The sequence below is a fragment of the Scyliorhinus torazame genome, chromosome 14 (genome assembly GCF_047496885.1).
Source record: "Scyliorhinus torazame isolate Kashiwa2021f chromosome 14, sScyTor2.1, whole genome shotgun sequence".
In the NCBI taxonomy this organism is placed as follows: Eukaryota; Metazoa; Chordata; class Chondrichthyes; order Carcharhiniformes; family Scyliorhinidae; genus Scyliorhinus; species Scyliorhinus torazame.
In genome coordinates, this window is record NC_092720.1 from 132468553 (window position 1) to 132490464 (window position 21912).

A 21912-nucleotide genomic window follows, 5' to 3' on the forward strand; every position below is an offset into this window, starting at 1 on the left:
CATTTCAAAGGAGACTTACAATTATGTGGAGACTATTGGAGCTTCTACTGTTCTCTTCAGGGGAGATTGAATGGAAGTGTTCAAAATTCTTCTAGAGTAGATAAGGAGAAGGTGTTCCCATTGGCATAAGGATCAATAACCAAAGGACATAAAAGAAGAGATTAAGAATGAGTTTTTATGATGTGGAAGGCACTACCCGAAAGCATAGTGGAAGTAGATTCAATAAGAAATGTCAAAGGGATTGAATATGTATTTAGGAAGGAAAAATATGCAAGGCTATGGGGAAAGAGATTTTCATTTCAAAGTTCTTTCAAAAAGCTGGCATAGTACTGATGGACAAACTTTCCTGCTGGAAGGTTGTACGAATCCATCAAAAAAATCCATTAGTCGTGAATCACTTCGAAATGCCACAAAGTTATGATTCAGTATCCATCATTCTCTTTCAGTCTTTTTTGATGCAATCTATGAAGGCAACTTTCCAAAAACTTCCCATAGTCCTGGGTCGCAATGTGCTCAAACTGTCTGGAAACCACAAGATTGTATTGGGTGGACCCCCGGTGTTGAAGGTAACAACAAGCCACAGGCGCGATCTGTTGAGTTGCGTACTCTGGGATAACACAGGCTGCAACTGGATGCAGCTTTAACCAAAAGATACTCCAGACCTTGAAGTTAGTTCAATCTGGTTTATTGAACCAGTAGCATAGTTAGCACAGTTCTCTATGAGTTCGACTCTCTGCTAACCTAAGTGTGGTTACTCTGTCTGACTGAACCAGACTAGCTCTTAGCCACGTGCTGGAGATGTGATACTGTACATACACCCTGACTCACTCTGTAGATGTTCATCAGTGGAAAGAGTGTGAGTGCCTCGTGCCTTTTATAGTGAGATACCACCCCTGAGTGTCCTGCCTGCTCATTGGTCATGTCCTTTCTCTGTGTTCATTAGCTGCCTGTCTGTATATCATTATCTGCATATCATGACCCAATCTAACGGAAATGAAACAGAATCCCGCAGCGCGCCCGTTTTGCCTGGTGTTTCCCGGTGCTCACTGTGTCAAGAAAGACCCCACTATCTAACGGGACTCTGTTTTGTTTTGGAGCCTCAGCGGGGAACACCCCATCAAGGATACACTTAGTCTCGTTTCACGCACTGGCAAGCGGAACTCTATTTCAAAATGGTGCCCCGTTCTCGAGACCCCCCCAGTGCCCCTACAAGGGTGTAATTGAGCCTCCCACACCCCACCTAGTAAGTAAAAGTCTTACAAAACCAGGTTAAAGTCCAACAGTGATCACTAGTGATTAGAAACAAACCTGTTGGACTTTAACCTGGTGTTGTAAGTCTTCTTACTGTGCCCACCCCAGTCCAACGCCGACATCTCCACATCAAGCCCTCCTAATAGGGGCAGAGCACCCATGGGCCCGGTTCCCAGTGCAGCCCAAATGCCAGGGTGCCCAGAGCGCACCACTATAGTGCTACCCTGCCCAGTACCCAGCTACCCAGGGGCCCCCGATCCCCTGGGTGACCCCACCCAAGTGCGGGAATGCCTGGGGCATCTTTTGTGAAGACCAGTACTAACTGGCATTCGCTCGGGGTCTCCAAGGCGAGCGGGTTAGATCCTGCGCCCTGGGTAACTCTGGTGAGTGCATATTAAAGTGTGCCTGACTGCAACACTTTATTCTGTAGATTAGCCAGAACCGGGTCCCGTTAGATCTCGCGAGGCGTGGCGAGACGGGTAAATCCCAGAAGAGGCCTCTCCCGGGTCTACTGGCCATGTCGCGACCCAACAATGGGTTTGTTGTCCAGCCACTAATACTAATACATAACAAAAGAAACAAAGTTAGCTGGTGATATGCCACAGTTTGATGACCTGCACCCAAGACTCCACCGGGTCAGGTTTTATTGCTGGCTGGATAGCCATTGGGCACTGAAGAAGCTCCTTCAGAGCTGCACAGGGCACAGCAACAACGGATTAACAGATGGCATTAGATTATCCCTTGGCTCAGTTGAGAAGCCCAGTTCCAGTAAGGTTGATCCTGTAGTCTGTATAAAGCTGTTTCACCTCAGCCAGGTCCCATTGCTCCTGGGTTGAGGGTGCGATCAGCAATGGTTCATTTAAAGTTGTGATTTACCCCCTGAATTCTACTGGGGGGAGGAGAACATCATCTTTATTAAAGTCTCACACACATCGCACATCTATAATACACTAGGTTCATAGAGGGTAAATGGATTGTGGGGGGAGAAAAACATAATCCAATCCCTATACCACAGCGGACCACTAGCATGCTGCCTCGGCCGCTGGGGGAGAAACTGCACCTTGCCAATAATGGGCTCTGTAGTGGTGAAATCTTAAAAAACAATCTTGGTGCCACTTAATCACGACAATGTTATGTGCTTTATCTCACCTTCTATATTACACCAAGGTTAATCATCTCCGACACTCTTCCACCTTGGTAATGCTGGTGAGGTGCTCAATGAAAATGACAATGAGGTGGCTCATGACTACTGATGTTGGCAATGTCGAGAGCCTATGGCACCATAAAAGCAGAGCACCAAAAGTACATCACTGTCAACTCAATAGCCAAAATAGATTCGCTAAGATCTTCAACAAGAAGCTATTTAGCTACCTAATTACTTTTACTTCTTTTTTTTTTAAATTTAGAGTACCCAATTCCTTTTTTTTTCCAATTAAGGGGCAATTTAGCAAATCTTTGGGTTGTGTGGGGACAAGCACGGGGAGAATGTGCAAACTCCACACGGACAGTGACCCAGAGAGCCGGGATCGAACCTGAGGCCTCGATGCCGTGAGGCTGCAGGGCTAACCCACGTGCTGCCTCTTACCTATTTTGACACTTGATTCAAAGTAGTTTCTAAACGACCCTTTCCTTGTCAATAAAGGGACAGGCGGCACCAATGATACAGGGGGGGGGAAGGCTAAAACAAAAAATCAGCTTGAATTCCCATACCAGATCATAATTCAATAATCGCTGCTTGAAAGTGCATTGGGGTCAAGGTCCAAGATGCCCATGCAAGGCTCTTCATCGTCAGGAGAGAAGGGAAGGGCAGACAATGACCTGGACTTTTGTCAAGTCAAGCCAACCCTGGCTGCCCTTCAGAAATGGCAGATGGGACCCCATTCTGGCTTGCCATTCCATTCCCGTGTCTGGCAAATTTTGCCAGTGTGGGATAAAGTTACAGGTAGCCAGCCCGCACGGACCACTCCCGCCCTTGCCAGCTCAGCTGCAAGCTTGTGCAGTTATTCACCATGTGGCCAACCACCTCACATAAGCCAAGGCAGTGAGCATAAGCTTGGAAGGTATCGGAGCCAAGACCAAACAAGTTGTCACTTAACGGCCACATTTTTCAACCGAGTCACGAAGGAGCAATTGGAAGCAGGATGCTTCACTGATTTTTCACCTCCCTTAGCCTTAGGGTTTCCCCAAGTGAGGTCAGCAAATACCACTGGGAATCAAACCTGGGCCATTTCCTGGCCTTCACTACTCATTACCACACTGTGTAATACATTTACTCAGCAACACATCAGTCAAGTTTAGAAGGATCAAGTGAAGCTTATAATCGGCCGTGCAGCTCCATGCATTTCAAACATGCAACCAAACCAACAGAAACAGGTCTGATATAGTCAGCCCCAAGCTATTCAGGATGTTTTCTAACAATGCTGCCAACTCCTGCACAGACTTGCTGAGGTAGTTTTATACGTAGGGGGAAAAAGTGTTTGAAAAATCACTGCCGTCTGATGAGAGAGAATTCAAAGCAGATCTTCAAGGGAAAGTGAGGGGAAGAAGAAAGGAATTCTGCCTTCTGACTGGGAGCCCTTTCTTCTCCATCCAGCTGGCTAATTGGCTCTGACAAAACGTCAAGTGTCAATCTTCAGGGAGATGTGAGCATGTGGGAGTAAAGTCAATAGTAGTTGCGCTTGGAGAACTAGATCAAGATCAAACCTCAACTACACACAAGCAATGGATGAGCATCACCAAATTACTTTTATAAAGGATAATGATCTGGACACTTAATGCCAGCCAAAATTATGACACAAGTTGAAATCACTAAATATCTAAAACTCTACCTGTCACTGCAGTGAGGGGAGGGTAGCATAATAAGATAGCTTGGTACGGTCAATTGGCTATGGCATCTGAGGGCGTTTGGATAGTCACCCACAGACTGGCTGCAAATGCTTCAAAGATTGGGCGGTTGTATTTCCCTCTTTGAGGTCATTTGATAAAAGCGATGCGGTGAGCAGAGTGGTCGCAGGCCTCATCCCTTGGGTAAATTAGCAGATCCCCATCATGGCACTGTGAGGTCCCAGTTTCCATGAACGCAGTTTTCATGCTCCTTCCTCAGGAAAATAAAGAAGAGAAAAAGGAGGATGGGGGGGGGGGTTCTGCAATTAGCCTTCACACCACTACCCCTTCCATGGCCCCAGCAGTAGACAATACTGGAAAAAAATCTGACAAGAAACAAGTCTATTTATATGTGCATTAAATTTCACCTCAGGTTGAAGGTGGTGGATGGGGTGCCAATCTACTTTGCCCTGAATGGTGTCAAGCTTCTTGAGCGTTGCATTTATCCAGACAAGTGGAGAGTATTCCATTACACTCCTGACTTATACCTTGGAGATAGTGGACAGATTTCTGGGGGGGTGGGGGGCATGGGAGATCCGATGTCAAGGGAGGATGGACTTCGATTCCCTCTTGTTAAAGACAGTTATTGTCTGGCACTTGTATGGTGTAAATGTTCCCTGTTACTTATCAACTCAAGTCAGGATGTTACCCAGGTCTTGCTACACGTGGGGACAAAATGCGTCAGTACCTCTACCTTGAATGCATGTTCCTATGTAATGTGTTGTTCCTTGTCGTACCTTAACTTATTCCTCCTTGATTTGACATAGAAGTTTTAATTATTTATTCACGCACTGTAGTTTCTGAAGTTGAGGGGGAAAATTGAGGAAGCTGGTTAAAAAAAAATGAATAGAATTCCTGGTTTTATTAGTCGAGGCAAATGGTAGAAAGGAAGTTATGTTAAACCTTTCAAAATCACTGGTTAGACCTCTCAGCTAAAATGGAGTCTCTACTTTTGGCACCACCGTTTAGGAAGGATCTCAAGGTCTGAAACAGGTTGTAAATTGGGTCCAAGGATGAGAGACCTGTTATGTGGAACGACTGTGATAATTCTCCATATGGCACTGAAGGTCAAGTGGAAATTTAATAGAAGCCTTCAAAATTGTAAAGACTTTTGAAAGAGTAGAACAGAGAAACTGCTACCATTAGGAGGAGGGTCACGAACCAGAGGATACAGATTCAAATTATCAGCAAAGGAACCTGATAATTTCTTTTTAGGCAGTGAGTTATGATCTGGAATGCGCTGCCTGAAAGGGTGGTGGAAGCGCCATTGACCCTTAACTTGCTCAGAGGGGCAATCTGCAGATTGCCACTCTGGATGGACTTACCCTGCCTGAAATTCCAAAGCTCCTGGTTCGCCCAACCTTCCTCACTCAGACTGGGTGAGACGGGTGCAGCAAAGCGTTCCTTCAGGTGCATCGACGAGGAGCAACTGGGGTGCAGGAAAGAAAGGAATGCCCCCTTTCACAGGACTGGAGACAATTTAAACGGAGAAGGTACATTTCAAACATTAAAGGTTCAGACAATCGCAGGACGCCAGGAGGGGGCTGGGATGGCAGAGACGAGGAAGGGTGGGGGGGTCGGATTGTGGAGAGGATGCTTGGGTTGAGCCATGGGGATGGGCGAGTCAGCTCTGGGGTTGAGTGTCCGCTGGGGGGGGGGGGGGGGGGGGGGGGTTTAAATAGTTACTGTGGAGTTAGAAGTGATTTATTTTTCCTTTGACTCTTTCAGAGTACCTATCAGGGCAGCACGGTAGCCTTGTGGATTGCACAATTGCTTCACAGCTCCAGGGTCCCAGGTTCGATTCCGGCTTGGGTCACTGTCTGTGCGGAGTCTGCACATCCTCTCAGTGTGTGCGTGGGTTTCCTCCGGGTGCTCCGGTTTCCTCCCACAGTCCAAAGATGTGCAGGTTAGGTGGATAGGCCAATGATAAATTGCCCTTAGTGTCCAAAATTGCCCTTAGTGTTGGGTGGGTTTACTGGGTTATGGGGATAGGGTGGCGGTGTTGACCTTGGGTAGGGTGCTCTTTCCAAGAGCCGGTGCAGACTCGATGGGCCGAATGGCCTCCTTCTGCACTGTAAATTCTATGATAAAAAAAAAAGAACTGGTAGAACCATCAGAAGTTAGCAATTCAAATCGCTTCTGTCAGATGGTTCCCAGCCCAGTTCAATTGCCCAGAGGAAGTTTGCGCTTCTGGGCAATTGCCAGGTAAATCCTTATGCGAGGACCTCCTAGAGGGATTCGCCAACACATCATTGGGATACTTCATATATGCGATGCTGGGGAACCAGAAAGTTGTGGGCCAATAACTTTCAAAAGGGAGTTGGATATATATTTGAAACGGAAATATTTGTCGGGTGAAGGGGAAAGAGCAGGTGAGTAGGAAAAACTTAATTTCTCCCTAAAGAAACTTGGCACACACATGATTTGCAAAATGACATCAGTTAGGAGGCTGTACGACTGATGGACTAATTTTCAGACATTGTTGTGTCTACAGACTGACAGAACAACACCGCACTTGTTTTTCGAGTGTAGGATCTGTTGTGAGTTCCCTCTGGAGTTGGTTGTACAGGTAAACGGGGCAACTGCTTCACTGTAACACCTGTTTGTGATCTCATTTGAAGACATACAATCAAATATGGATTGCTTATTCACGATAAACAGTGGATGCTGAACCAGTCAAAACATAAATAGATGCCTTCAGCTGAAACTGATGAGTAAACTCAGCATAACTCTGACCAACTAACAACCCCTTGCATGAGCATCAGGAACCAGGTACAACATCAATTAAAAGGGCCTCAGCTAGCACTACTGCCTCACAGCGCCAGGGAGCTGGGTCCAATTCCGGTCTTGTGTGACTGTGTGAAGTTTGCACACTCTCCCAGTCTCTGCCTGGGTTTCCTCCAGGTGCTCTGGTTTGCTCCCACAGTCCAAAGATGTGCAAGTTAGGTGGATTGGCCATGATAAATTGCCCCTTAATTCCCAAAGATATTTAGTTTTTGGTTACAGGGATAGGGCGGAGGAGTGGACCTGGGTAGGGTGCTCTTTCGGAAAGTCAGTGCAGTGTCAATGGGCCAAATGGCCTCCTTCCACACTGTAGAGATTCTATTCTATGATTCACATTGGTTAACAATCAAGTGTTCTGCTCAGGGAGTTCAACATCATGGGCTTTCATGGGATATCTGAACCCAATGTACCACTGGTCTCTTCTGGTGGATATGAAAAGGATCTCATGACACTGTTTGAACATGGCCCAAGTACTTCCCAATGCTGTGTGTGCAGCATTCTCCCTTCAACCAACACCAGAATCCGGCCTATAACCTGTGTCCAGGATCCTGCAGTGCCTAGCAGCACTGTGGATGTACCTATACCACAGGGACTGCAGCGGGTCAAGAAAGCTGCTCATCTCGTCCTTCTCAGGGGCAATTAGGGTTGGGCAATAAATGCTGGCCCAGTCAGCGACACCCACATCCCACGAATGGGTAAAACAAAAATCAATGAATACATTTATTATACCAACTGCTTATGTATTACCTGTGATTGAACTTCAAAAGCAATCTGGAGAACATGATAATACATTCTATGAATACAAGCGTGAACCTTGATTTCATTGTCAGAGAGGAAAGCTTAATGTTTTACATGGAGCCTCCTCAATAGGACCACCAGGGGGCTTGCATAACTCAGAGTCGTCTTACCAGTTGCCCTGTCTGTTTGCTCAGTATTGACTTGGGTTTGTATTTCATTCCGCGGAGTTACTGGGCTCTGGCCCCACCAACTAACTGAAGCACCAGTTACTTCAATATCTACCAGAACTGCTTCCAACAAACATGCCATCCAAAGCAGGTAAGGCCTTCAGCAATCAGCTCTTCTTTTAGGGGGTCACTCGGACCGTTCACCGAGTGCAACACAAAGTGGGCCAGAATCCCTCTTTAGCCCCCTGCAGCAACAGGACTCACACAATCCAATCCAGGCAGCTACCTCAATTTGTCCTGGGATGTTGGGTAACTTCCTCGTTAGAGCTAATCTTTGTGATGTGGTATAATGGGATTGGGCTACCACAGGGTTAAATAGGCCAAGGAGATGAAAACTCTCAAAGGCTACCAAAAAGAAACTGCAGGTGGGTCAACAGATGTTTACTTTCCTTATACTGTCGAGCAAGCTCTGAACATGCTGAGTCTAGGTTCAGGCACAAAGAATGGCCACTTGGACATGATGCTGACAGAATCAGAGCCAAATGTCACCAAGACCTTCAGGCTAGAGGGGCAGTGGGCAAGTGCACGCGTAATGATATCAGTCTCTCACAAGAGTCCAACAGGATATAATGGCCAGATTCTCCGGTCATTGGGATTCTCTGTTCCCGCTGGAAGCGCACCCCCGCCAGTAGGTTTCCGGGTGTCATGGGGTGGCTTCAATGGAAAATCCCACTGACAAGTGGCAGGAAGAGAGAATCCCACCACCAGTTCATGGCACTCCGCTGAGGAACACGCGGCTGGGGGATGGGAGAATCCCTAGGAGTTGGGCTGGGTACGTAAGTGTGGGGAGTTGGGGGCAGGGTCGGGATGGCTGCAGGGGTTAATCTATCCCCCAACCAAATGCCTGGTGGGGCCATGATGTATGAAAATTGTCTTCCACAATATCCCATTTTATAACAATAACGACACTTTCAAAGTAATTATATAGCAGTGAAGTGCTTTGGAACATTTTGAGCATTTGAACAGCATACATGTTAGTGCAGATTCTTCGCTTGTCAGCTGAATGCAGTGGAGAGAAAAAAAAATCAATGAACTGACATCATAGACATCCCACTCAGTGGCATTCATGTCTTGTGAACTGGGATGAGACTACCACAAATACCTTCACAGAAGATAACAGAGGAATGGGTTAAGCTTCAAAATGGTGGCCCGATCACTTGGAGACGATCTGGCCAGCATGTTCAGCTCCCCAGAGATGAAAAAAATTCTAAGTCTGGACTAGCCCAGAGAGAAACTTGCCAGGGCCTGAAAAATGACTATCGAGAGGTTGGTCATGAAGCCCATCACCTCCACACTCCCAGAACGCCTTGATACACTGCAATTCGCATACCGTCGCAACCGGTCCACAGCAGATGCCATTTCCCTGGCCCTACACTCATCCTGAGAGCATCTCGACAACAAGGACTCCGACACCAGACTCCTATTTATTGACTACAGCTCCGCCTTCAACACCATAATCCCAGCCAAACTCATATCAAAGCTCCAAAACCTAGGACTTAGCTCCTCACTCTGCAACTGGATCTTCAACTTTCTGACCCAGTAATCAGTAAGAATAAACAACAACACCTCCTCCACAATAGTACTCAATACCGGGGCCCCGCAAGGCTGCGCACTTAGCCCCCTACTCTACTCCCTGTACACACCCGACTGCGTGGCAAAATTTGGTTCCAACTCCATCTACAAGTTTGCTGACGATACGACCATAGTGGGCCGGATCTAGAATAACGACGAGTCAGAATACAGGAGGGAGATAGAGAATCTAGTGGAGTGGTGCGGCGACAACAATCTCTCCCTCAATGCCAGCAAAACTAAAGAGCTGGTCAGGAAGCAAAGTACTGTACACACACCTGTCAGCATCAATGGGGCCGAGGTGGAGTTGGTTTGCAGTTTCAAATTCCTAGGGGTACACAACACCAAAAATCTATCCTGGTCCACCCACGTCGCGCTTTCACCAAGAAAGCACAACAGCGCCTATACTTCCTCAGGAAACGAAGGAAATTTGGCATGTCCACATTAAATCTTACCAACTTTTACAGGTGCACCATAGAAAGCATCCTATCTGGCTGCATCACAGCCTGGTATGGCAACTGCTCGGCCCAGGATCGCAAGAAACTTCAGAGAGTCGTGAACACAGCCCAGTCAATCACACAAACCTGCCTCCCATCCATTGACTCTATCTACACCTCCCGCTGCCTGGGGAAAGCGGGCAGCATAATCAAAGACCCCTCCCACCCGGCTTACTCACGCTTCCAACTTCTTCCATCGGGCAGGAGATACAAAAGTCTGAGAACACGCATGAACAGACTCAAAAACAGCTTCTTCCCCACTGTCACCAGACTCCTAAAAGACCCTCATATGGACTGACCTCATTAACACTACACCATGTATGCTTCACCCGATGCCGGTGCTTATGTAGTTACATTGTATATGTTGTGTTGCCCCATTATGTATTTTCTTTTATGTTTTTTTCTTTTATGTATTTTCTTTTATTTCCTTTTCTTCTCATGTACTTAATGATCTGTTGAGCTGCTCGCAGAAAAATACTTTTCACTGTACCTCGGTGCACGTGACAATAAACAAATCCAATCCAATCCAATCCAATCCAAAGTGTGGCTAGAGAGCGGTGCGGAACCCGCCGACAGAGCCGGGGAGAAATTCCCAGCCGCCTGAAATGACACTTAAAAACTTTTCCATTAGATCGCGGCCTTTACATCCCCAGATTTTGGAAGAGCAAAGCCTCTTTGCGCCACTCTCCAACGTGATAGCATTGTGCATCCACTCTTTTGTTTCCATGCCATGCCAGTTCGAAAAATGGGTAGCAGTGCGTGCCAGCGATGATCGCTAACTGGTCTGATGAGGGTGATGATGTGTAACGATCTAGTTTCTTGCTATGAAGGAACCACATGATTATGTTGACTTAAGTCTGGGTACTCTGTGCAAAGGCCACAGTCCAAGCATCCACAAACCCAGCAGAGTGATCCAGCTACCAATGGCTGATCAGAAAACGAGAAGCCAAACGTTGGGGAGAGACAAAAATATTTCAAAACATTTTTTAAATTTTTTTTTAAAGCACCAAAGCATGAACAGAGAGCAAGGTCAGGAGATTGTGACCCACTATAGGACTCACCGTCTTTCAGATCATCTGTTGAACCAAAGCCCTAACCGTCTGATGAGATGGACGAAGATCCGAGCACACGTCTTTCTGAAGGACAGGGAGTTGTCGTGATCTTTCCTACATCCATCACCGAACCAAACCCACCAGAAAGGGACCACCTTGTCAATGTCCTATTTGCGGAAGCTTGCTGTTCCCCACACTACTTGCAGCTTTCACCCAATGGTGAGGGGCTGGTTTAGCACAGTGGGCTAAACAGCTGTAATGGAGAACACAGCCAGCAGCGACTAGGGGCTTTTCACAGTAACTTCATTGAAGCCTACTTATGACACTAAATGATTATTATGATGATTTGATTTATTATTGTCACATGTATTAGTATACAGTGAAAAGTGTTGTTTCTTGTATGCTATACAGGCAACGCATGCCGTACACAGGGAAGGAAGGAGAGACTGCAGAATGTAATGTTACAGTCGTAACTAGGATGTAGAGAAAAGATCAACTTAATACGAGGTAGCTCCATTCAAAAGTCTGATGGCAGCAGGGAAGAAGCTGTTCATGAGTCGGTTGGTACGTGATCTCAAACTTTGGTATCTTTTTTCTGATGGAAGAAGGTGGAAGCCCACACTTGAAAAAGAAATTAATTGGTGGTGAAGTGGTAAGAGACATTCATTGGGTCTTGATGGAAAAATATATATTATTTTCTTAACTTAAACTCCTTGATTAGGTACTGGCCTGTAACTCACTCCTGGATATCCATACTTCTCTATATAAATCATCCGGACTCTTTGAATGGATCACAGGCAGTAGTCTATATGTACAGGGCAGCATTTGTATGCAGCAAATTGCCACAAATAATCATTATCTGACAACCTCTGGTGCCCAGGAGTTCCTTTCAGCGACTTGAATAATGAAACCAATGTTGCATCAGAAGTATCTTACACAGGCTAGGAGTGGGAGAACGCATGGCACCAGCTGTGCCAACTTCATTCTTGCCATTTCAAGATCCTCAGCTTGAAGGTAAGAACTCAGAACCTAGGTCAGTCCTCCAATAATAAACACTGATGTGCCTTCTCCCAACCACATCGTCACCCCTGCATAACCTGCTCTAAATATTCCAGGCAGGAAGCCACGATCTCCTTCTTCCCGACATGCCCGCAGCCTGGCCCATTCGGCCATTCCTGAGGATCAGGACAACCGGCAACAAGTCCAGAACTTACCATCAAAGCTGTTGTACTGCGCCGTGAGCATCACCTGCACCGCACGGCTAGCGTTCCTCACGAGTGCCTCGAACTCACTGCGGCTCCTCTTGGTCAGGTTGTCCTCCATTTCGCTGGTGCAGCAGGTGTAACCCTGTGGGCAGACTCGCAGGTGCTCTCCTGAAACACAAAACACATCCAAATCTGAAAAAAACGAAGGTTGGCGGCGAGGGCAGAACGTGCTTCCAACTAAAAGCCTGCCCAAAACATTTCCAAATTTTCACCAATGTAATCTCCCAATGGCCCATTGAAAGTTGACAGGATCGCAGAGTTGTCACAATGAGAGGCCATTCAGTCCATCGTGTCTGCACCGGCTCTCCGAATGAACAATTCGCTAAGTGCCATTTTCCCGCCTTCTCCCCGTAACCCTGCACGTTCTTCCTTTTCAGAGAAATCAAATTCTCCTTTTGACTTCAAAATTTGTGGAAGATTCAAAACTGGAAGCACTGTGACCTGTGAGGAGTATAGCGCAGAACTTCAAAAGGACATAGGCATATTATGTATGGGCAGACAGGTGGCAAATAACGTTGAATGTGGAGAAATGTGAAGTGATTCATTTCGGTAGGAAGAACATGGGGAATCAGTATAAAAGAAAGGGTACAATTCTCAGGGGGGTCCAGGAGCAGAGGGACCTGGGTGTATATGTGCATAGATCAGTGAAGGTGGTAGGAGGGGTGGAGAGAGCAGTTAATAAAGCATGCAGTATTCTCGGCTTTATTAGTAGAGCTCAGAGTACAAGAACAAGGAACTTATTTTGACACTAGTTTGGCCCCAGCTAGAGTATTGAATCCAGTTCTGGTTGCCACACATTGTGAAAGACGAGAAAGATTCCAGGGATGGGGAACTTCAGTTATCAAGATGGATTGGAGAAGTTAGGACTGTCTTCCTTCGGGAAGAAAAGGTTGAGAGGAGTTCTCATCCATAGAATCATTACAGTGCAGAAGGAGGCCATTTGGTCCATCGACCCTCTGAAAGTACACCTTACCTATCCCCACTTCCTTGTCCTATCTCTGTAACCTACGTATCGCTTGGACACCAACGGGCATTTTAGCATGGCCAATCCACCTAACTCGCACATCTTTGGACTCTGGGTGGAAACCGGAGCGCCCAGAGGAAACCTACAGACACGGGGAGAATGTGAAAACTGCGCACAGTCACACGAGGCCAGAATCGAACCTGGTCCCTAGCACTGAGAGGCAGCAGTGCTGACCACTGTGCCACCATATCGCCACGGTGTTCAAAATCATGGGGGGCCTGGACAGAGTAGATAAGGAGAAACTGTTCCCATTCATGAAAGAATCGAGGAGAGGGCACAGATTCAAAGTGATTGGCAAAAGAAGCTATGTCAGCACAAGGAGAATTTTTTTCACACAATGAGTAGTTAAGGTCCAGAATGCACTGCTTAAGAGTGTGGTGGAGGCAGGTTCATGGAACGCTTCGGACACCTTAGAGACGTGACGGTTAAAGGAAGCTTTAAAACACAGCGAGTAGTTATGATCTGGAATTTATTGCCTGGTAGGATGGTGGGAGCAGATTCAACGGTGACTTACAAAAGGGAATTAGATCAACACTTAAAATGGAAAAGCTGTAAGGCATTGGGGAAAGAGGGTGAGTGGGACTATTCAGATAGCTCTTGCAAGTATATGCCCTCTTCTGCACTGATTGTTTGAAGCTAGCACAGCAATCATATTGTATTGGCCGTAGCCGGGTTGGTCACACTCTCACCTTTGACTCAGAAGGTTGTAGGTTCAAGTCCTACTCCAAGAACTTGAATTTTGTTATGGGCCAGTGTTTACAGAACCCCAGAGTGTATCATGGAGTTCACCTGACCCACAACTTTTAATAGATTGTGGTATGGGGAGCACACGGCCCACTCTACAGGTGTGGTAGAGCAGAAATGGAAAAGCATTTTTTAAAGCAAAACAATGTTTATTCTATGAACTCAAGTTAACCTTTTAAAACATACAGTGAATATCTTAGCAACCGTTAATTCAAATACAACCCCCAAAGACTACAACACTAAGTAATCCTTAAAAATAAAAGGCAATTCCTCTTAAATCCCTAAAACGCCACTTAACTAATCTACCCATTCCCATGGATCCCAATTTTCTGAGGCATACAGGACTATTTATGGTCAAGGCAAGGTTCATGGCATCAACCATTCCTCATCTTATTTTACCCAATTCCTGCCTACCGCCCAATAGTCAACAATCCGACTTGCGATGCATCAATATAAAGGAATCTGAGGCTATCTCAGGTCTTGCACTCTTGGAGTTGTGTAGCGAGTATGTTCTGATGAGAAGCCTCATTTCAAATGTGCATTGGACAATTGAAAACTATCACACCTGTAATCCCCCAAGATAGTAACCTGGAGGAGGTGGAATAAAGAATTGAACATATCTATCCAAGCATCTTGATGCATACATTGTTCACAAAACCCAACATGTGATATGACTGGCAGTACATCAAGTTGTAATGCATGCAGAGCCTTGGGTGCAAATTATGGGACCCTCTATTCTGTCCCAAAAAGGGGCCTTCTCTCTAATCTCAGAAAATGGTCCGCTAATACATCAGTGCAACAATTTCCATTTTCCACATCAATCATCTTCATTTTAATGGAGTGTGGACATCAGTGTTCCTTTAATTTCCCTTAGCTGTACGCAGTCTGTTTGGAGCACCATGCAGTCCTTTTGTGATTCTTGTGTAGCCAGGCATGTGCACACCTTAAAGGAAATGCTGCTGGTGTATGACTTGTTTGCATCTTTCTTGCAGGGCCCCGTGAAGCTTAGAGGCTGCCAATTGCCCGTTTCGCCCTGTCAAGCCATGCCCATTAGAAATTGCCTCGAACCAATATAGGAGTAATTTGCGACCCGACATTGGGAGAAACAGGTCACTTTGGACCCTGGTTTCCAGCATTGGGGTTTTCCTCACCTCATGCCGGAGTCTGCGGTAAATTAATTGATAGGGATTGATTGCTATGGTTCATCAACAACTCCATTTTTGGTGTGTAACATGACTATCAGGATGATAGGTGAATTAAATGGACCTTGTCGCTTAGTCATTGCTATGTTTCCATTTGTCACAAATGCTGGGTAGAAGGTAATAAACAAAGCAAATAACCAGTTCACACATGGCTGCCACCCAACCGGTTTAGAATTGGACGGTTCAGTTTGAGTTTGATCTGTAAATTTCCAAAATACAAATTCCTGCGTCACCATGTGCAACCATTAGGTGCAAAGGCTTCTTGTCCTCCTTCATGTCAGCTTTTCTCCTCTCTTCAAGGAGCCCATGTTCAGTTACCAAGAGCTACCTTCTCCAATGGCAGTTTGTGTTAGGCTGAGCCATGTCAGTCGAGTACTCAACTGCAGGTGGCATCACAAACTGAGCCCGGGTCATGTACAAGCTCTTCCAGGGTCACTGTTTGATGCAAATGTGGAGCAAGGAGTTTGGCCACCTTTAACCACCTCTTTATCCTGGGTGCTAGAACTCGGATTGTCACCCCAGACTAGGTAAAGCAGCATACACTAGGGGATCAAACCTGTGACTGCCCTAATCTATTTGAGTCATCTATTCATGGATTATGCTACTGAGCCATGTAGGAGGTGCAGTGAATTTTCATTGGCAATAACACAGTCCAGTTTTCCAGTGAACCTCTCCACCCCACCCCCCCGCCCCCCTCCACCTCACCCCGAACCCCCTGGTAGAGCAACTGGGATTCAACAACCTTAGACTGTGGGTAGAGACTTGCAGGCCTTCCCACTCCTATTTAACCCAAGCTGGCAGCAGTAGAGAGGGAAATCAAGCCTCTCTTTTTACCCTTCTTCTCCCTCCACCATGCTGACAGGGGTTGGGTGATAACCCAGAACCTGCAAGCTAAGAAATGAGAGAATCATACGAGTGATGCCCCAGGTAGGAAATCCAAAGGGTTAAAAGCATAGGCCCGTGCAATAACTCAAGCCTATCATGTCCTTTGGGGAAAAATAAATTGCAACAAAGGTAGAGAGGGGCTCAAAGCTAGCTGAGCTGTGGATATTTGGATGCACGACGCACAGCTTTACATGTTGGCTGACAGGTTTTGCATGGCCCAAAGCGACCACCTCAGACAGTGAGACCTGCGAGGGGCTCAGTTGGTAACACTCTTGTCTATGAGTCCGCGGTTGTGGGTTTGAATTGCACTCCAGAGATGCAGTCACATAATCTAGGCTGACACTCCAATGCGAGGGAGTGCATTGGTCTATTCCAGAAAGCCAATAGATGAAGGATGGGACTGGAGACAACATTTACACACGTTCATATTTATTCTCGTGTCACACTTTGCAAGCATTGCTAATCCGACCATCGCGGTTCAGTCTCTGTCTGTTTATAGGGGCTCAAGAGATTCGCCAGTCATGCCCACCACCTGCGAACAGCACAGTAGCATTGTGGATAGCACAATTGCTTCACAGCTCCAGGGTCCCATGTTCGATTCCGGCTTGGGTCACTGTCTGTGCGGAGTCTGCACATCCTCCCAGTGTGTGCGTGGGTTTCCTCCGGGTGCTCCGGTTTCCCCCCACAGTCCAAAGATGTGCAGGTTAGGTGGATTGGCCATGATAAATTGCCCTTAGCGTCCAAAATTGCCCTTAGTGTTGGACTGGGTTATGGGGATAGGGTGGAGGTGTTGACCTTGGGTAGGGTGCTCTTTCCAAGAGCAGGTGCAGACTCGATGGGCCGAATGGCCTCCTTCTGCACTGTAAATTCTATGATAATATGTAATTAATATGCAGCATTGTTACAGGCACTGCCTTTCGGATGAGATGCTAAACTTAGGCACCATCGACCCTTTCGAGTGGACACATCATAACCCATGGCGCTATTTCAAAAAAGAACAGGGAGGTTCACCTCAGTGTCCTAACCTATAGTAATTCCTCAACTAACACGAATAGATTATCTGTGCATTATCCCATTGCCTTCTGTGGGAGCTTGCTGTGCACAAATTAGCTGCCGTGTTTCCCACACTACAACAGGGAACGCATTTCAAAAGTACTTCATTAGCTGTAAAGTGTCTTGGGAAATTTAGAGGTCATGAAAGGCACGGTTCTAAATGCAAATTTTTCACATTTTCTTTAAACTGCAGGGAATAAAGGGTCTCGGATGATTGGCGCAGTGCCAGGATTTAATCCAATGTAAAATAGCTGCAGGTGGGGGAGGGCAGGGTGGTAGCGAATGGTGGAATTTGGGGTTACGGCAGACGGTGAATCCCTTCCCCCCCCCCCCCCCCGCCTCACGAGAGATTACACATTCTTTGCACAACACATTCCGTTTCTGTGAACCTGATACAATTCAGAGGTGGGCTATGAGTGCCCAGTTGTCATTGTAAAGTCTGGCCTCTCAGCCCTTTGTCCTCCAGCTCAGCCCCAGCTTGCAACATAGCCTTTGGGAGACCGAGGGATGTGCTGAATAGTGCATACACTGGGATGGGCTGTGCGTGTTCAAAAGTGGCCTCAATTCGCATTTGCAAAGGTTAAGCATGAATGGCGAGCGTGTCAAATAACGGGACAAGAACTCACGGAGGTTAGTGTTTTATCTGAAGGGAGGGAGCGACATTTCCCGCATCTATTTTTAAATCACGGCAGAAGTTATTATTTACACAAGCCAGCCTTTTCTTTCCACTTTACTCTTCATCGCTTTTTGTTAAATTATAGCTTTGCATGTTGAATTGTGCTGACAGCGCCAGGTGAGGCTTTATAGTGAGTCAGCGACTTCACCGTATGCTAAGGAGAGTGTAATTAACATCAATAAAGGTCATCATTAACTCGAGTGCTGAGTGATTGAGTCTTTCGCACTCAGCCCCATTACATCAGCAGTGTTAACTTTTCTGAGTCAGTTCCTCCAATGAGGTCATCAGCAATCTCTTTATATTAAAAAAGTAACAAATAAGAAACTTGCATTATATATAGCATTCTTCCTGCCCTGCGAACCTCTCGAATGCTTTACAACCAATGAAAATGAGCGGCGCGGTGGCACAGTGGTTAGCACTGTTGCTACACAGCGCCAGGGTCCCGGGTTCGATTCCCGGCTTGGGTCACCTTTTGTGCGGAGTCTGCACGGTCTCCCCGTGTCTGCGTGGGTTTCCTCCAGGCGCCCCAGTTTCCTCCCACAGGTCCCGAAAGACATGCTTGTTAGGTGAATTGGACATTCTGAATTCTCCCTCATCGTACCCGAACAGGTGCCGGAGTGTGGCAACTGTGGCGATATCATGGTTGCGTTGTAATTCACCGACTGACCACTAGGAGTCTCATTAGTAGATAAGTGAATGTTAGAGTCAGGTGAGCCCCTCAGACTGGCTCGAGGAAGCCGGAGAGAGAGGTTGCTAGTGCATGACCATGCTGTTATTTATGCTGTAAATCATAGAATTTACAGTGCAGAAGGAGGCCATTTGGCCCATTGAGTCTACACCGGCCCTTACAAAGACCACCCTACTCAAGCCCACATCTCTACCCTATCCCTGTAACCCAGTAACCCCCACTTAACCTTTTTTGGACACTATGGGCAATTTATCATGGCCAATCCACCTAACCCGCACATCTTTGGACTGTGGGAGGAAACCGGAGCACCCGGAGGAAACCCACAGAGACACGGGGAGAACGTGCAGACTACGCACAGACAGTGACCCAAGCCGGGAATTGAACCTGGGACCCTGGAGCTGTGAAGCAACTGTGCTAACCATTATGCTACCATGCTGCCCTGTTGTTTTCTATATAGTTTACCCACAGTTAATGTTAATAAATCGTTTATAGCTTTATCTACAAGTGTTCGTGTCATATAAATCAGGCCATCCGACAAAAACATTACAGCGACATGGGGATTTTCACAGTAACTTCATTGCACTGTTAAGGTAAGCCTACTTGTGACACTAGTAAAGATTTTAAAAGCACTTTTGAAGTGTTTATTAATTTTAAGTCACCATAGTCCCAGATAACCATAGGCTGCTTTCCCCTTTGAGGGGGTGAACTGACTGGTAATGATTTAACCCGAGGGTCACCATATCTCAGGTGAGGGGCAAGATTGAGAAGACAGGGCCTTCATGAATACCCTCAGCCGTTACGGGAGTTGAACCCACGCTGCTGGCTTCGCGCCGCATCGAGGAACCAGCTGATCAGCCAACTGAACTAAACTTTCAAAAGGTGTGTTTTACAAATGATTCATTCAAATTGTGAGATAATTACAGTCCCAACCCCTTAAAGAGGACAAGAAGAAGTTTTACAACAGCAGGTTAAAGTCCAAAAGGTTTGTTTCGAATCACTAGCTTTCGGAGCACTGCTCCTTCCACAGGTTCCAGAAACATGTATATAGACAAAGTCAAAGATGCAAGACGATACTTTGAATGCGAGCCTTAAAGAGGAGGCAGTGGCATAGTGGTATTGTCACTGGGCAAGCAATTCAGAAACCCAGGGCAATCTCACTAAGGCAGATAGTGAAATTTGAATTCAATAAAAATCTGGAATGAAAAATATTTTAATAATGACCATGATGCCATTGTTTTGGTCATAAAATATCATCTGGCTCACTTATGCCCTTTAGAGAGTGAAACCTGCCACCCTTACCTGGTCTGGCCTACATGTGACACACCCACAGCATTGTGGTTGACTCGCAAAATGTCCTCTGGAGGGCAATTAAGGATGGGCAATAAATACTGGCCTAGCCAGTGAAGCCCGAGAAAGAATAACAGAAAAACCTATCAGAGAGGGCAGACATGGATTGATTCCAAATGATCCTTTGCCATTATTTCAAGGAAGAGGAGAAATACCATTGATAAAACAGAAAATACCGGCCGTTATCAGATTGCTGCTGTGGGAGCTTGCTGTGCACAAATTGGGCTATTACCCACAGTGCAAGGGTGATTAGACCACAAATGGACTTTAAGGGGCAATTTCGCGTGGCCAATCCACCTACCCTGCACATCTTTGGGTTGTGGGGCAAAACCCACGCAGACACGGGGAGAATGTGCAAACTCCATACGGACAGTGGCCCAGATCCGGGATCGAACCGGAGACCTCGGCACCGTGAAGCAGCAGGGCTAACCACTGCGCCACCGTGCTGCCATCAGACCACAAATGAACTTAATCGGTTGTGAGGCACTTTAAGATTTCCTGAGGATGTTAAAGACTCAATATATAGGCAAGTCCTTTCATCCTTTGGCATCCACTTGCCTCATGTTCAAATCTAATTTCCTGTGGAATGGAGCTGACCTTTCATTCATGGTTTAGCTTATTGTGTGGACATTGTGAGGTAGATGCTGATAACAGTGTTAGAGAGACTGCAGATTACCAAGATGGCCAGTCTGCCATATTCATTGCTTTAAGTGCAGTGGCACCGGGTGTGTGAAATCCATTAAACTTTTGAGTCAATGCTACTTGCACCTGCTCTCTCATGTGAAACAAAGGTAAAGAAACAAGAAATCTGCGCACTCTCATGGCAGCAGTCATCCCCCATCCTACCTGCCCATGGTGCTGGGGGTGGAGGAGGGGCGGTGGAATTGGTCACAAGTCAAGCTCCAAATCACAATGCAGAGGAGACTGTGATCAAACTGTACACACTCTGGAAAGATCACATCTCATTTTCATCTCCAGCTCTGGTCATGCAGACACAAAGGAGGCATACTAGTGCCAATGGGTGCGATCTACCGGCTACGTCGCTCCCCAATGGGTGCCCAGATGCCAAGGTGGCACCGCCAAGGATCAGGGTCGCTTTTTTCAGCGTAAATGATCACATTTTATTGAAATTGGGCAATGCTATTTGCAATTACAATTAGTTCAGCTGCCCACAATCCAGAGATGGCAATTTTCTTGCTGGTTTTGCCACTTTGGCTTCCATATTTTTCCATTTTCTTCACAATACCCATCCTGTCTATCACTTTGCCAAACACAACATGTTTTCCATCCAACCATGCAGTTTTCACGGTGCAGAGAAAGAACTGGGATCCATTTATATTTGGCCCAGCATTAGCCATGGACAGGATACCAGGTCCTGTGTGCGTCAGTTTGAAATTCTCATCCTTAAACCTTTCACCGTAGATGGACTTCCCACCAGTGCCATTGTGCTTGGTGAAGTCACCACCCTGGCACATGAAATCAGAAATGACTCTGTGGAATATCGAGCCCTTGTAACCAAACCCCTTCTCACCAGTGCACAATGCACGCAAATTTTCGGAACCACATCGGCGTGGAGCTCCATCACGATCCGGCCCAGGGGTTCACCGCTCGCAGAAATGTCCATGAAAACGTGGGGATTCGGAGCAGCCATCCTGATTGCTGAATAACGGGAAAAGATCTTAGTCTGTGTGCCGAGGGCGTGGGGGATCTTTGCAGCAATCGTGGAGGGGGGTATTAAGGGTGGGGAGTGCAGGGCAGGTAAGAAGGGGCCTCTGGGAGGTTGGGGAGGATGACGGGTTGGGGGGGGGGGTCCTGGAGGAGAGAGGGGCCTGAAAGGGGCATGGAGGAGCCTGAAGAGGATGGCCCCAGGGATTCCATAGCGGGGTGTCCTCACTTGGAGTAATGCCCATGTGTGTGTGGGGGGTAGGGGGGGGGGGGGTGAAATTGCCCATGGTGGAACCCACAACCACACTTAGTGATCAGGGCACCTTTCAAAATGGCGGCCCAATCTAGGAGTTCAGCTTCCC

The 21912-nt window shown here is 46.8% G+C and overlaps 1 protein-coding gene and 1 pseudogene across 1 annotated transcript in view; both read right to left on the minus strand.

The window, feature by feature from the left end:
- Positions 1-21912, minus strand: part of LOC140390054 (glypican-1-like) — a 311113-nt gene that overhangs the window by 152829 nt on the left and 136372 nt on the right. The window contains exon 2 of the mRNA XM_072474915.1: positions 12216-12374. Coding sequence (XP_072331016.1) covers positions 12216-12374 — 159 coding nt within the window. The remainder of the gene's footprint in view (positions 1-12215; positions 12375-21912) is intronic.
- Positions 21042-21551, minus strand: LOC140390055 (peptidyl-prolyl cis-trans isomerase A pseudogene; annotated as a pseudogene).